Consider the following 16,657-nt stretch of genomic DNA (forward strand, 5'->3'; position numbering starts at 1 on the left):
CAGAACATTGCTCAAAGCAAGCAATTTGCTTCTGCACTAGTTGTTTGAGGTCTTTTTTTCCACTGGGGGTTTGGGTAATGGCTGACATCCACTAACCGGTGAGCCAAAGCAACTCAGTGTCCATCTTTATATTCAGCATTATAATCCCATGCTGCCGTCTGTTTTCACTCAGAGACTCAACAGCCATCGCAGCAGCAGACAACTGTTTTCTTTTTTTTTTTTTTTTATTAATACCTGACTAACATATTTTAGCAACAGCCATCTAAGACTCTTGGTATGGCTCAACTGTGAAAAGAGTTATAAGTTTTTATCAAGCAGCTGTTCCTGTACTTGAAAATAGGGCTGGTTATCCCAGTGTTTCCTCTACCATTATATAGGAGACCCCCCCCAAGAAGCCAAGTTAAATTTATTTTCCATATTGTGCCAGATTACAGCAGCTGAAGTGATTTAGCGTTACCTCTCATAAATTCGGTCTATATCTTGTTTTGTTTTTAATCTAATAGAATAAATAGCCTTATGTTATTTATCTAATTTACATGACGAGATGTCATTTGTACATCGTCACGTTCAGATTTCTCCTCGCGCTGTTTCATGCACAGCAAAATTACGCCTCAACGCATTCATCGACACACAAACATGTGCGCCTATGTACACACACTGACAAGCTCATTCTGTGTAGTGGACAGAGAGCTGGAAAACCACCACGAGAAACATCTTGATCGACAAAGTCGCCAACCCCCAAGGCTGTAAACCTGGGGAAAATTCTGTAATCCTTCTAAATTTTATGACTTAATTCGATAGCAGTCGCAATTGTCCCAATTCAATTATCAACCAATTTTTGGTTAACATTTTTTTATTCTCAATTGGCAATTATTGATTTTCCGTTTGACAGTAACCCAAAATTACTGCACCATTGAAACACAGTTATTTGTTGAATTATGTCTCTTTTGTTGAGAAACTCAAAGCACTGTCTGTGGAGTATACTTGTTACTTCCGGATTTATTTATTCATTTTACTTGAAACAATTGTTCACGCTTACAAATAAATGTCCACATTTGGATTTTTTTTTTTTTTTTGTAGCACAAACTGGAACTGTGTGTGTTCACAGCTGTGTAATGCCTGGCACCTTCATGACAACTGAACTTCAATGGCACTTGGTAGTTATTGTAGCTTCACTAGCTTATACTGTAGAAAACAAAAATGAACTGGGGGATCTGAACACAACTCTGACGAGGCGATACAAGACTACAGATGTAAATATCAGAAACCAACTCAACTATCTCATGTTTTTCCCCTGTCATTACAATGTTCATTCCCTTAAACTGGATACAACTCCGCCTGACTTGACTCATCAAAACTAAAAAGTAAAGGAATCAATCCAGTGTGCTGCGAGGCTCAGCAGAAACACATGACAAACGTATGTTGTCAAACTAATCGCGTCTTGTTTGAATCAACTGTTGTCACATGGACTGTGCTGTACAGCTCCAGTGAGGCAGGATGAGAAACCAAATATCTAAATGGCAAATCACACACTGTGTGTGCTGTCTTGAAATTAAAGTAACTCACAGTTAGGTTTCAGGAAAGGTGACAGAGTGATCGCTCAGTATTTGTTTTCTTTGGTTTTTAAAAGTAGCGTTAGAGTGGCTCTCACATGTTGTAGATGGTCTTAGACATTTATTTTTGTAAGCTTCATCTTGGGCCAAGTTCTGAGACTGTAGAGAGATAAAGAGACCTGACTTCACAAAGTTGTTCAAGTATTCTTTATAACCATTAGCCAACAGATGCTAGGAGGACAGCGTCAAGTGGATAAAAGAAATATTCACTTAAAGCCTTTTTTTATGTTAGTGAACTACACTGCACGTTGTTTTAGCATTTAATCCGTTTTTGAAAATTTAATAACCGATCCATACTCATCCATATCTTAATCACTATAAATAAAAAAATCATTCTTTTCTCATCACCTGTGCTTGAAAAGGAAGTGCTTCGAATGTCATTAAGCGAAACATCAATTTGTTCTGCTGACTGATGAAGTCATTTGGGTTTTGCTTTAAATCAACCAGTTAATGTTCAACTCTCAGGTTTTAATTGGTGTCATGTCAAAGTGCTCAGAGTGTCTTACTGGCTCATCCTGCTGACTTCTCCTCTACCCTTTCACCTGTTGGAACAGGTGACATGCCTCTTTGCTAAACCCAGCCTTCAGTAAATTTATAAGTTGGGTCAGAGGTGAGGATATCTCAGCTTAACTCAGCAGTTTGAGAGCTCAGGTGAGTCAGTAAAACCCACACCAACTTTTACTGTCAACGTACTCCTCCCCTCCATGTTCCTGTCCAACACACAAAAAGAGACTTTGTGAACTTTATCTTGGGTCATAGCCATGTTCTCTCTGTGTGTATCTGTGGTTTGGGTGTTGCTGATGGGCTCATCGTAGCACACAGATGATTCAAACTGGTGAGGCATTGACTATTGTTGCCAGGCAACACAGGAACAAGCTGAGCACCCCAGCATGCCCATGTTCCCATAGATGGGCTACGGTTCCTTGTTTAAAGGCTTCATTCTGTCCCTCTGGTGCCCTCATAGTAGCTTTACAGCTAAAAAATCCCTCCTTTCTTTTCACTGGTGTTTCAGTAAACCCTCAGTTCAGCCCTTGTCTGATACGCTGCTGTCTCTTTAAGGCCCCCTGCTCCACATACCCACCTCCCTCTGATTGGCCAGCCCTCTGGTGGCCTGTTGGGGTAGAGCTACGGGCGTTCATAATCAGCATGTCTCATGAAGATATCCCTCTATTTTTTTTAGCACATATTTCTTTTTTTATCAGTTTACAGATTTGAGTTTTTTTTTTTATGACATACGAATATGACGCAGATTGAAAATCTGCACATTTAGTCACCAACATACTGCTGGATGAGGCAAGTGCTCTTGTAGCCTTGAACAAATCTCGTTTGAGACTCTTGAGTATTTCCACAATTGTTCAGGACAGGCAGCCTGAAAAGCTGTTGTACATATTTATCCCTTACAGTCAGGGCAGAGTCTCATATTGAGACAATATTTTTTTTTTAATAGTAACTATGCAAAATGATAGTATTATACAGCTGCTAACAACCACTAACCCGTAAGTATCAGTTGGATACTGAGTTAGAGAAGCACTGCCAAAAGCAGGCTCTAAAGTCAGCCTCTGTACAGTGACAAACCTCATGCTGACCACCAATATGTAGTCCATCAAGGTCCGTGAGCCCTAAGAGTCCCTGACTACAAACTATTATATCCAAGAATTCACTGGGGTTCCCTGACAAGTTGGGAGCCTTTCCCAAGGGGACTGGTAGCTAAAACAATCCACAACAGGAGAAATATCGGAAAAGTGGGACTCCACTCCCCTAAACAACACGTGGGCCTGCTGCTGCTGGCTGCTTACTTTACTTGAATCACTTGGGAGCATCCAGACCTTACATCATCTGTTCTTGCCCAGCTATTTTAGCTTAGCAGATAAATTTTCCCAAGAAAAGACTGATTCAGGATTTCTGCATTAAGTTCAACCTAAGAAGCACTGTAACATTCAACATATTATATAGCTCTTCATGTACCAAATACAATAGAGAAAACTTTGCTCTAGCTTTTTGCTAACATATATAGAAAACTGCATTGATATGCAAGAGGTTAGCATACATCAAGAAAAAAATAGTTTTCAACTTTCATCACAGAAACCTATCATAGTTGGTCTTTGTAAACAATACTGAAAATTCCAAATGTCAAAATACTTACAGAAGACAGTTTTCCAGACAGGAAGATAGAAGAAAAGTTACTGCAGACTCATGGCTGACTTCATGACGAAAACTCAAAGCAGACACTAGGTGGTCTACTTAGGCCAATAACATCTAACAAAACAATACTTTGATATTACGTGACATGCAATCTTTAATGTTTTTGTTTATGTCCAGAGTTTTTTTTTTCATATTTATTCCCTTATAAACTTAATAAAATGTTGACAGAAACCCTGTAAAGCTTTTTGTAAACAAAAAATCCACAGGAACTGATAAGAGAATGGATGAAAAAAAAAAACAGATTGATAAATGAAATTGTTTAAGGCATTGCTGCCAATAAAATCTCATCAGATGCTCTTTTTTTGTTTTCTTAAAGTTCACCAGTGCAATAAAGATTTTGTGAAAAAATTGTGCCAGAGAATCGTGACCTTAATTCTAGGCAAAAAAAAAAAAAAAAAAAACTGTGATTCACAGCCAGAGTAAGAACCATCTACAGTTCTACACTAACGTTTCTATCAATAACATAATTACATTTTTGAAATGTGTCATCTAAACAGGTAAGTAATTACAGAAAAACTAGTTATGATCGTACACTGCCATCAGTGATGATAAGCCTAAATACTGTTTAATTTACTCTTTTTCCAGTGAGTTGAATATTTTCTTCTTCTTTTGAGAATAAATGCAGACACAATTCTTCTTGCCTGTTACGTGATTCAGTAAGAAAACAGCTTTAGGACTTGCTACAGCCAGCTTCTGGTGGGAATACTGTGTTACAACCACGCACCAATAATTTTGGAGAATATGTGTATTTATTGTATATACAAGATAATATCTGAATATCGCCTAAAAATGTTGATATAGTGCTGGAAAATTTGAGACCTCAAAATCCTGACACATCCCTTCTTGCCATTCAGCTTAAAATACTGCAATAAAAAATGTGATCCAACTCAAAGCATGTTAAATCACCAGCCTGTACATAGCTCTCTGTTCCCACACAGTTTTCTCTTCCTAAACTCTGCTCTCAAATACACAGAGCAAAATCCACAAAACCTTTTTTTTAAATCATGAATTCAGCATTTTATGTAAAGACCAGCACTTTAACAGTAAATAAGATTTTGAAAGAGTTAAATTACAGACAAACTGACAGATTTTTATTTGCATCCTTACACAAAGGAATCAGTTGTATTTCAGTTAACCTGCTGCATAACTGAAAACGGTGGAGTGATCCCTTGTCAGGGTATAACAAGGTTACCTGAAAAAACAGGGTGATGTGTATACTTTTCCAAAAAGAAAAAAATAAATCACTTGTCCTGAAGTAACACAATACAGCCACAGGTCCAGCAGAGTTGGCAGCTCTATTAGAGGGAAAGTCTAATGTGTGTCAGTAGCAGGATTTTGAAATCTGGGATATTTTCTGCCTTTTTTTTCCATTAGGAACATGGTTTCCATGGCAATCCAATGGCCAAAAATTGTAAATCTGATGTTCTTGGTGGGAAAGGTCTGGGCATCATGTAAGGCTTATATGGCTTTATGAATGATGGAAAACTTTTGAGACGGTCCAACTAAAATTAGCAGTAAGAGTGAAATCACAATCGACAGCAACAAGACACTTTGATTCAGATGTCTTCTCTGGCCACAGTTGATGTAAAAGACAAGTTTTTCTCTTCAAACGACCTCAAAAGAGAAGAAGACACCTTTCAAATGCAAATGAGTCTATTGTGTGTGAATGTGTGTAAATGTGTGTGTGAAACAGATCTGTTATTTGAAAAGCCAAACTGTTAAATAATAACCAATGTTTATGGGAGCTGACTAAAGGAGAATATCTAAAGTCAGTCATGAACCAATGCTTATGCTCATTTTCTTACATGTGTGGGAACTCCTCATGCTTTCCTCTCACCATCCTTGGAATTTGTGCTCACATGGGCCCCAGCTCTGCTTGTATCACGGCGACAGAAAAGGCCAATAATTTAAGTAATCATTAAACCTCAAACTGGACCCTGGCCTGCCTGGGAAAATAAATACCAACACTGAATATCTGTGGTTGTAAATTTAAATGTCACTTATTTCTCTTTCCTTGTCGTGTAAACAAATGCACAATGCAAATATGTTGCAAACATAAACAGAAAAATGTAATACTTTTGTAGCTTAATCCTAAAATGGAAAAAGGGACTTTAACCATATCATTCTTTTTAAGGTCTCTGTACAATAATGGGTCGGAGTTAAAGGTAAACATGGTATATAGGATACTTGTTGACTAATTCTAACGCCCGTCTGTCAACCATATGGTTTGACATCCGGCTTAAAACCAGAAATGAGTGAGGTTTGTATCTTTCTTGGCTGTGACATCGTACGGTCCAGACGTACTCATATTTTTCGCAATAATTCTGATCACAGACCATCTGCTGTCTCGGCTAATTGTCGCCACACGCTCTGCAGAGTCATTCATTTCGTGTTAGCCAAACCGGCTTAGGCTCACCAATGTTTCTGAACGTGGACTGGACTGTTCCCTTCACAGAACATGACATAACACGGTTATTCTGTATCTAATGATACAGCTCCATATACTGTCTTTACCTCAAGAAACGACAATCTGACAGGTCCAGACCGTTTTGATTAATCGCTTTGCCCCCACATGGTTGTGTTGGCCAATCATCCAAACTTTACTACCGCGTGCGCCAGGCGGAACCAAAAACGTGCTCTACGCTGTGTTCACGCTGACGATACAAAGACACCCAAACCATTTTCAAGTCAAACATTTAAGATAATTATTTTGATAAAGAAACTCACCTTTTACTCCTTTAGTGCTGCAAGCAGACTGAATCGACAATACATAACTACACTAGCATCTGTTCGTGGGGTCATACGTTGACTGCCCGCCCACTCTCCTTGACATTTGCTGCTGCCTTCAGTGCACTCCGGAAATTCCACTATCGCCTCCAAGAGCTACTAGATTACATTCTCATTTACATATTAGAGTCCCTGTGAGGACTTTCTAATTGAAGAGTCTCACTGTATAAATTTGCCTGTTTATGTTCAATGATTTCATAACGGAATGATTGGCTCCACAGTTGAGAGTGTATCAATGAAATGAAGTGCCCGGGTATGTTTCCCTGCTTGGTGAGGTTGTATGTTCTATTTATTAAGTATTTATTTTACTAATTTCTGCTAAAAGACAAAAGAGATAAAAAACAAAAAACAGTCAAATAGGGATTTCTTATTTTGCTCATTTCATTTTGTTAGGCTTATCTTGACCTGAAAACAACATTCTTAACACCAAATATTTCCTGCCCTGCATTCTGAAGTATTTTTATACATCAATTCTCACCTTTCCTGCTGTTTCAAATTTTAATCCACTCTTGTACCCCTGTATGTGTATTACCTTTTTTTTTTAACTTATGGTCATAAAGCACATTTTCACATTAAAATTAATGCATTTTATTTAACCATGTCAGCTATAAGAGTTGTAGCAGAGCTTTACTTTCAAACTGGTAGCTTATGCTCAGTCCTGATTAAGTTTTGCAAGACATTAACCGAGATATATAATGCAAATAATTTAGAACACAAAAAATATCTGTGCCGTGAATACTGTTTTAAGATGGAAGCTGAGGGGCCCCATGAAATTGGACCATGGGCCACGATTGGCCCCCTGTCCTGACTCTGAACATGCCTGTGTTTGTTCAAGAAAATAAAACTAGATAAGAATCAAGTGGCTTCTTAACAGTGTTTACTTTTTATGTAATTTGTTTTATTTGACACTGGTTCAACATTTCTTACGCTCCCTGCCTCGTGTGGTATACTTTTCATGTCCCAGTTTCAATCTTTCCGATTTAAATGAATGCACCAAAACACGTGCTTTTCTGTTCCCGGATCGGTTTAATTAGTCCATTGATTTGTTTGCTAGTTTTCCATCTGGGAATAACCCGGAGTTAAAAGCCAAAGAGAATAAAGGTTACGGAAGAATGGCGTAATCCCGTGAGATTGTTACAGAATGCGTACTTCACTGCGTTGTGAAACATCGTTTGACATTACACCATCAACAGCCACTGCTGTCGTGAAACCAACCATCATGGTACAGTAATTAGTTGCCATGGCACTGGCTGAGGATGGGTTCCTCTTAGAGATGTCATGACTCTCATCACACACACACGCGTTAACGTTTCTTCTTACCTGCCCGATTCAGCTTCCAAACCAGGTACATTTCCACACGACCGTATCCTCCATGGCACCCATCTGGTTTTAGACTCACATTAACACCAACCTCAGGGAAAACACCAGTGACATTCACGACCCTTCCTATCGCCATCCTCCTCTTTTCCCAGTGCGCATTCGTGTGAGCGCAGCTGCATAGGTGGCCACATCTCTTTCCCCTCCTCCAGCGGTGACTCATGTGTCTCTCTGGATCTATAGTGACACCAGAGTAACAGCACAGCAGGAGGAGTGAGACGGCACGGACTATTTTAAACCACGAGTCTCAACTGGTTATTATGATGACAATACTACTACTTATTCCGGTCCCTGTGCATTATTACAGCAATGCAGAAATGTAATACTTGATATGGGAACCAGTGCCGGGTATAAATAAAAGACATAAAGGGAGACTTTCCGTAAAAACAACAACAACAGCAATAATAATAATCACAATAATAATAATAATAATAATTATTATTATTATTATCATTATCACAGCCAAAATATAGTCAACAGTAAAGACACTGTAAAAAATATGAGAAAAAAAATGTATAAGAAACAGTCAAAATGATGAGATACTTAGTTGGAACTTTGAGATACTGAGTCGATTATTTAAGACTAAAATTTGAAATTATGATAATAAATTGAAATAAAAAATAGAAATAACTGAAAACACATGACCTGTGAGATACTAAGTCAAAATGTTGACAAAAATACAAAACTATAAAATACCAAGTTAAAAAAGGGAGAGAAAAAAGTCAAAATAATTACAAAGAAAAGCTATTTTTAAAAATCTTATTCAGAAGACACTATATTTACAATATGAACCTTTTTGACTTTTTTCTAAGAGCAAGTCTTTTTATTTTATTTTAAATATTTTTTCAGTTCTTCTTTGTAATACAGAGCTCTGCTGATAGAAGTATGTTTACTGAATACGCCCCAAAATCCTGAGTATTAATGGCATGTGTGACTTGCACAATGTGCATGTGTTACAGAGCTCATCTGTGTTCTTCAGACCAATATCAAATCTAACATTAGAGGGAAATTGGTATGATCAGACAAAAGCTTTTTAAATGTAGTAATCCGCGTCCTCATCGATGTGTGGAAAGCCAACTGAAAACTGGCTGAAGAAAACCTGTGTTTTCTGAACAATCGTGTCAGGACTTGCCAGGCCAGATAATTTGCATGTTCCAATAGCTGGTTATCCTTGACATTACAACTCTCTGAAATATTTGTTAAAAGTTAAGACCTTTCACTGAGTCATCACAGTGTTTGCCTGCCTCTCACCTGGATGACAAAAGGTACAGGTTACTGACTGGATGGCCACATGTTCTCTGTGGTATACTGTAAACTATGTATTCAACCATGATGATATCCTGTTGTACAGTGGGTTGTACTGAAGGACAAGACAAGGATATTATAACCTTCAAACATCTGCTTTAAGGAAGGGTAGAAGGCAGAAGATAATCAGTCGTAAAATGGAAGAATTAGCACAACTATAGCTCCTACAGGGATTTTTATCATAGACTATTTGATACTTTATCTCCAAAATACTCTTTGACCATAACACACCTTTGACTGAAATATCTCTTATTGACGGGCTCTTCTGTGACACTCACTGTTTAATCATGTTCATGTGCCACATTCATCATGACCGTAAATTTCCTATTAAAACAGTTTCCTGGGAGTGATAAAAGATGACAAAATCTACTAGAAACCTCACGACATATATCAAATCCAAACTGTCTCATAGCATTTCAGTCCTTGCTAAAGCAAAGCGTGTTCTAGACTAGAAATCACTCCACATTCTATATAATTCACTAATTCTTCATTAGTTAGATTACTGTTCGGGGGCATGGGGGAACACTTAGGACACTTCCCTTCAACCACTTTTCATTCTGCAGAAAAGAGCAATCAGAATTGTTCATAATGATGTTTTTAGGCACACACAAATGACTTCTTTTTAAAATCCAAGGCTAAAAAAATGTGTGACTTGGTGGAGCACAAAACAGCTCAACTACTCTACAAAGCATGGAAGAATTTGCTGCCAAAAAACACTCAAAATGTTTCATGATAGAGAAGGCGATTATAATTTAAGGGAAGATGCAAAACTAAAGGAAAGAAGTGTGTGTACTGCATTGGGTATTTAATATGACAAAATCCAAAGGGGGAGGATTGAGTAAGTTGATACTTCTTCCTGCTCCCTTTTGCTCAAGTAAACTGAGAAACTTAGGAAGTGATGGTCTTGTTTAATTTTTTTCTCTGCTTATCATTTATTTGTATCACTCACTGTTTAAGCTTGTTATCTACATATGAAAAAAATGAAGTCATTGATTCCAAAAAAGTCAAAAACAAAAAAAAATTCTTTGGTTGAGATAAACCTTGGCAACAGATTTATTATTTCAATGCAACACTAACTGGAGCTAAAACCAGCATTTTCATGACATATTTTAAAGTTCCTTCAACTAGAACAGTGTATTTTTCTATTATTTTAATTGTGAAAAGTGTGGCTGAAAAAAAACACTTATTAGGCATCTTCTACAAACTTGACACTTTTTGCTGTGGAGATGTCAGGTGGGTGTGGATGGGCTACGAGCCCTGCATGTCTGGTCCTTATACAATAGTACATACTTACCAAGGTCTACTCAATAGATTATATTTTACACATTGCTTTCATTCATAACATTGTCATATTTCTACCAGAGACCATAAATGCCTCAGTCAGTCCATGTTCAGAGGCAATGATATAATCATTCAACAATGAGTGAAGGACAAAACAACATTTCAACAAAGGGTTCTGCCCATCCAGGAAAGAAAAAAAGAAGGAATCCTTGAGGTTGCTCCTGAATGTCCATCTTGTGCAGGTATCCTCTCAGTTCAGTTGTCTGATGATAGAGTTAATTTCAGTTCCACGAAACCCTGGATTTCCCAAGTCCTTCAGAAGTCCAGCCTTATCCCTAGCAGCGTGACGAGCGACTGAAAGCTTGAAAGGCAACAGGAAGTTGTTGGCAGCCCTGAAGCTCTTCCCAACGGAGTAGATCTCATGAATCAGGTCCTCCAAACAGATGATACCGTGTGTACCTGAGAGGAAGAAAGCAGGATTTAGTTGAATAAAAAGCATGTGTGCATGACAGGATAGAGACAGAAAACAAATTACAAGATTTTTAAACAAGGTCAGTTATTTAAAGCTACTCAGAGCAGAAGTTAAAGGTTGAGATTGATTTTTTTTTTAACTTCTTCAACCATGTTTGGGTGAAAAAAATATACAGGTTAAACACACTATTTACCAGCTTGACCTTTTATTTGATGAATACAATGACATGCCACTCAATGCTGTGGAATTCTGCAACTTTTATCAAAATAATTGAGACTGTGCAGGCGTGAAACAACCGAGTGAAAACACCTCAACATTTCCTGTAAAATCCCAACTATAAACGGCACAGGTATACCATAGTTAAGCACAGCCTACAGCGGGGTCAATCTTACCACCAAAAGCTGAGCCTCATGACTTGCTGGATAAGGTTTAAATAAACACAGATGATCATTCTGTGACTCACCCATGTGCTGCTCGATGAAGGTGTTGTCTGTAAGAGGAACTTTCTTCTTTCCGTTTATTCTGGTCTGTCCTCTCTTCAGAATCAGCTCACGGACTGACTTCAAGTTGGGAAATCTGTTGTGAATATTAAAATGTGTTAACAAATCAAATATTCATTGTATAAGTTTGAGTTTTTCCAAAATAGAAATCAAACTTTTCTCACCCCCAGGCCACGTATGGCTCCACTATTTTCATCATGTTCATTGAGGTCTTGTTGATTTTGACGAAGGACCCGCTGAAAATCTGTCTCAGCCTCAGCATCTGGATCACCTTCATTACCTTGTTACTGACACCTTTAATCCTTGAAACAAAAAAAAGCGAAACAAATATTAAGTTTACATGCATGAACTCACTCCATTTACCCCTGAAAGCAGCTTGTTGACACTTGTACAGGAGAGATAAAAACTCCACAGCGCAACTTCATGCTTCCAAAAACTTGTCAAACCCTATTTTTAAAAGTTATTTTTCAGGCTTTTTTTTTGTATGTAAAAAAACAGACAGATTTTTGAGGCAGCTCCAAACCCCTAAAAGTCTGATATGCTTTGGCCTCATTTCTTTTTTGTGTCTTTTTAGCCCCAGCCATTCATCTAATTGGTTATTCCTTTTATCCCAGAAGGGGATTGGTGCTACTCTGGAACCAGTTTTTCTGGTTTGGGGTCAGTTCTTTGGAGATCAAAACCCAAAGAATTTGCATTTTATCAGGCACTGGTTTTGAACTAGCCTGGTGGGAAAGGGCAGTCAGTCAATTTAGATCTAAATACTCCTTTCACTGTTGGTGAAATTTTACAAGCAATGTCAGTTTAAATACTTAATGTAAATCCTTTCAGCCACAAAAGCTGCCACTTCCTGTCTGCATTTCAGTGGCTAGTTTGCCCACTCACTTTTATTGTAAGGTGATTATGCAGTAATCAAATCATAGTGATGAAACATTGCAGCATAAAACTAAATAAGAGGGGCAGGATGTTGGTGTGTGTGGACCAGAGAACTGAAGGGAAGCATGATGATCAAACACAGAGGTTGTGTTCACCCATTATTCTCTGTCTTCTACACAATTTTTTGAGCAATGATGGAAAAGTCTGAAGGTTGCCAGTCATTTTTAGGAATTAGAAACTTTAACGGAGTGATCCAGTCAGTCACTTATATTGTCACACAACCATTCATTAATCAGATATAGCACCTGCCTTTGAGCCCCTGTCCAGTTGGTGGCGAGCGTGTGCAAAGTCAGTTAAGTCTTGCTGTTGTGACGGGTTGTTATTGATAGCTTGCTCATAGTTGTCATAGTGACAACTATGAATCTCTCTGGCTGTTTCCAAACCACCTACTACAGACTACATGTGAATGTAGTCTGTAGTAGGCCCTGCAAACTACCCCCTGCTTTAGCATGTAGTATGTAGTATGACTGTTCTGTTGGGTCTGTTTTGTAGTATACCATTCTGGTTTTCAGTTTCAGAAAGCAGAGTTACAGGTGGTGGATTTCATTTTGCATTTATTATAAATGCACATCACAAACTTTGGGTAGATCTCAACATTTTAGTCATTTTGTTAACCATAGCATAGCAAAATCAATCATATTTGATTTTTAATCTTACATCAAAAGTTATATTGTTAACTGAAACTAAATCTGGATTTTTACTTTTACAGATAATACTAAAAAACAGTTCTATATGATCCACGTATGGTTAAAAGAATTGAATTAGTGGTTTTTATGGGTTATAAAGAATTTGTAGAAGTAAACACCTCTTTCTAAAACTGGAAGTAGCAAGATTTACTTGTTTCTTTCACATCACTGACCGTCTAACGTTAGTGTTGTTGTATTGTAGTTGTAGTGCCGACTCAGTCCGGTAGATGGCTAATCGTGTTAGCACTGTGCACTGTGGGAACTTTCCTGGATCAGTAGAACATCCAGGGTTTTTTGAGTATACAGCATATTTTGCAAATTTTCACATACTACCTGCTACATAATGAATTTGGGCCAAAATAATAGGCACTGCTAGTGTAGTAGGCAGTTTGGGAAACAGCCTCTCTCTCTAAGGCAGCCTCTCCTGTATACTGGGACCACATGCTCCAGGACTTGAACATTGAATGAATATAATGATAAAATAAAAATGGTATTTACCACCAAAAATATTCTGTCAGCAAAATGGAGATGTCTCTGGGTGTTGTGGGAGAAATTCACTGTTTGGGTTTACTCACTCTCTGATGCGGACAGCGAAGGCCAGTTTGTTCTTAGCAGGCGGGAGAGGGGGAGGCGGTCTGTGCTGAGCTCTCCTGATCCGAGTTTCATCTCGATGCTTCTTGTGACTGTCTTTCAAAAAATCTTCCAAACGTTTGAACTTTAATGGTTTTCCTTTTGAGACCTGAAAATGTTGGAAACACACACAGATATAAGAAGTGTTTACATCTAGTGTGATCTGTTTATGAAAACACAGCTTCCAAGTTTCGTTAAATGATCGATTTGATCGATTCTGGAAACAACAAATTGAAACCATCATGCTTATTGCTGTCTTCACATGTGCCTCCTCAAGTGAGCCCCATATTTCTGTATATACAATGAAAATGCTACTTGTGATATCATTATAAGTAGGTGTAATGCTGAGTGCCAACTGCCAGCAATCAAATCATACAAAACAGCAGCAGTGGCATTTTAACAGAGTCTGTGTCTAATTTAAATGAGGAGATTACACATTCATCAACATTTTAGCAAACTGTGTGCCTACTCTGTCAAAAAAAACCACACAAAAAAAAACAATCTATGCATCTCTGTAACGGTTGTCAGACGGTCTGTTATAGATATTTAGTAAACCATCCATCCAACAGACTCCTGTCACTGCAGGTACATGCAGGGACCGTCAGAGACCATCAGTGGAGCAAAGTCCTTGAATTGTTTTCACAGAAACAGTGTTTTTTTTTGTTTTTTACTTGACTTACAGCAATGATCATTCTTTTATAACCCATTTGTATCCCCATGTAGTAACCTTTCCTTACTCTATAGATCAGCTGGGACAGCACAGCAGCTTTACATTGGGAGGAAAGCCCAAGACATTATTTATACTCGGGTACTACACAAGAGGAAGTGTTTAAAGAGGAATGTTGCAGATTCAAACACTTACTACAGCATATCTGGACTGCTACATGAATGTATTTACAGAGAAAATTCTGTGACTAAGGGTAATAAAATCAGAATAAAATGTGACTAAATCTACAATAGCTGCCAATACTTACACTGCAGTAGACAACAATGCAAATATTTTGAGTTAGCACAATAGCTAACTGCAATCTACAGTCTGATGGAGGGTAAATTAAATATATATTTGATACAGGTGGTTGAACACTTTTGATGACCTGCTGTTTAGGAAAAGGGATGTCTCACAACTGCATTTCACTTTTCACACATAACTAAATAAAAGCCACTGGTCAGACTTTACCTTTCTCTTCTCAAGTAGAGCAAGCTTGGCTTGTGTAGCTTTGATTGCCTGGTATGATTTCCTTTTTTTCAGTAGATACTCTGGGACCAACTTTATCACTTTCTTTGACCTGAAACATGAGCAGACACAGGTTCAGTAAACACACTGCAGGAAGCTTTGGAGGAATAAGTCAGAAAAAATCAAACGATGGCTGCTGTTAGTCACCAAAAAAGGCCGAAAAATTCTGCAATATTCAATCTGTAAAAGACATTTTCTTCTTCTTCCTCTGAATAAAATGTCATTGCAGCCAAGGCTGGCAGCAGTAAGATATTACCTCAACTGGTAATGTTAACGGTAATGAAAAAAAACACTTGGCGTTAAATGCGTTACAGTTAATTTGAGAAAACTGAGAATATAAAGCTAACAACTACCAATTGGAAAAAGAGAAAAGACTCTGGAGAAAAACATAGAAGCAGGCGTTCCTGTTGCTAAATAGTAGTTTACACTTGGCCCCATGTGATTTTTTGGAGACCGTCAACTACTGGTTTTCGCCATCATCAGTGTCAGTATGGTTCTTCGTCGACTCAACAAAACCTAGTCTACCTGAACATATTCGAACCGATTAATGTATATTAACAGGAAATTAAGATGGTCTTAGATTTTATGAAAGCTTAAATACGTACTCTGATTCAGCCATGGCGAAGGATGAGGACTACACCGTCGCTTGGAGATGACGTCACATCTCACGTGCAGTTCAGTTATCTTTTGTGGCGGGTGTGACACAGGCTGCCCTCCAGTGGTCAACATGGTGAAGTAGTCAATCTGCAGGGCCAGGGCGGGGACATTAAAAAAGTGTTACAGGTGAGTTTTAAGCACAAAACACCAAGCATTGCTGGTATTCGAGAAATGGAGGATATTGTCGGCCCCACTAAGAAATTATTCAATAAATCATGCACAAAACACATGCCCTTGACGTTACTAAGATGTATTTTGTACTTGTTTTATAAAAGAATAGTCTTTAATTGATCCTTCCAGGAACTATATGTGCATTTTTTGTGTTATGTTTATTTGATCTTTTCTAAGAGAAAAAAAACAATGAAAACAGTTTTTTTGTTCTAACTGGCATCACTATGAGTACCATAACTATTACTTACTTCTGCATTCTCAATTATCCAAACATCTTAAAGCTTTCCTATGAGCACTTTAAGACACTAGAGTGCCAACTTCAGTCAATAACACATAAACAATACAGGTTAAATGGGTATATGCAATTGTTAATTCATGTCCACAATGGGGTTCACAGTTTGCCTTTTATTTGTCAGTGGGTTTACAGTCCTTATGTTGACTGCTACTTATTTAAGTTCCTTATTTTAATTAAGCAGTATTCTGCTTCTTCGTCTTGAATCATATTTTGTTTTTGTTTTTTCAAAAAAGTGTGTTTATGTACTCTGTAACCTTCATGTATCAATGTTCTTATTTCATATATCGGCAGATTTTTAAAGCCCCCAATATTGGTATCAGCATCAGCCAGAAAAGTCCTATATCGGTCAGGCTTTAGCAGAAATGTTCTCAAAGTATTCTGTTTATACGCATTTCTTGCATTAATTTCCAAAGATTGATTGTTTTTGAGGTTCATAACACACACACACACACACACACACACACACACACACACACACACACACACACACACACACACACAAAACTCGTGATAA

General features: G+C 37.9%; 2 protein-coding genes across 2 annotated transcripts in view; both read right to left on the bottom strand.

Moving 5' to 3' along the window:
• slc5a6a (solute carrier family 5 member 6a) overlaps positions 1-8,133 on the bottom strand; it is a 32,375-nt gene extending 24,242 nt beyond the window's left edge. The window contains exon 1 of the mRNA XM_074684957.1: positions 7,923-8,133. The gene's annotated coding sequence lies outside the window, so the exon portion shown is untranslated. The remainder of the gene's footprint in view (positions 1-7,922) is intronic.
• A 2,155-nt stretch (positions 8,134-10,288) lies between these two features.
• On the bottom strand, positions 10,289-15,729 carry rpl7l1 (ribosomal protein L7-like 1). Its single transcript, XM_074684532.1, has 6 exons — positions 15,626-15,729; positions 14,964-15,072; positions 13,732-13,895; positions 11,702-11,839; positions 11,501-11,613; positions 10,289-11,024 (listed from the first exon to the last, which is right to left on the bottom strand). The coding sequence occupies exons 1-6, from the start codon at positions 15,637-15,639 to the stop codon at positions 10,816-10,818; spliced, it is 747 nt and encodes a 248-aa protein (XP_074540633.1). The 5' UTR covers positions 15,640-15,729; the 3' UTR covers positions 10,289-10,815.
• Between the last annotated feature and the right edge of the window lie 928 nt (positions 15,730-16,657).

Source organism: Halichoeres trimaculatus, unplaced genomic scaffold (genome assembly GCF_033239565.1).
Source record: "Halichoeres trimaculatus isolate MK-OKI-2021-1 unplaced genomic scaffold, fHalTri1.1 fHalTri1_scaffold_13, whole genome shotgun sequence".
NCBI classification, from domain to species: domain Eukaryota; kingdom Metazoa; phylum Chordata; class Actinopteri; order Labriformes; family Labridae; genus Halichoeres; species Halichoeres trimaculatus.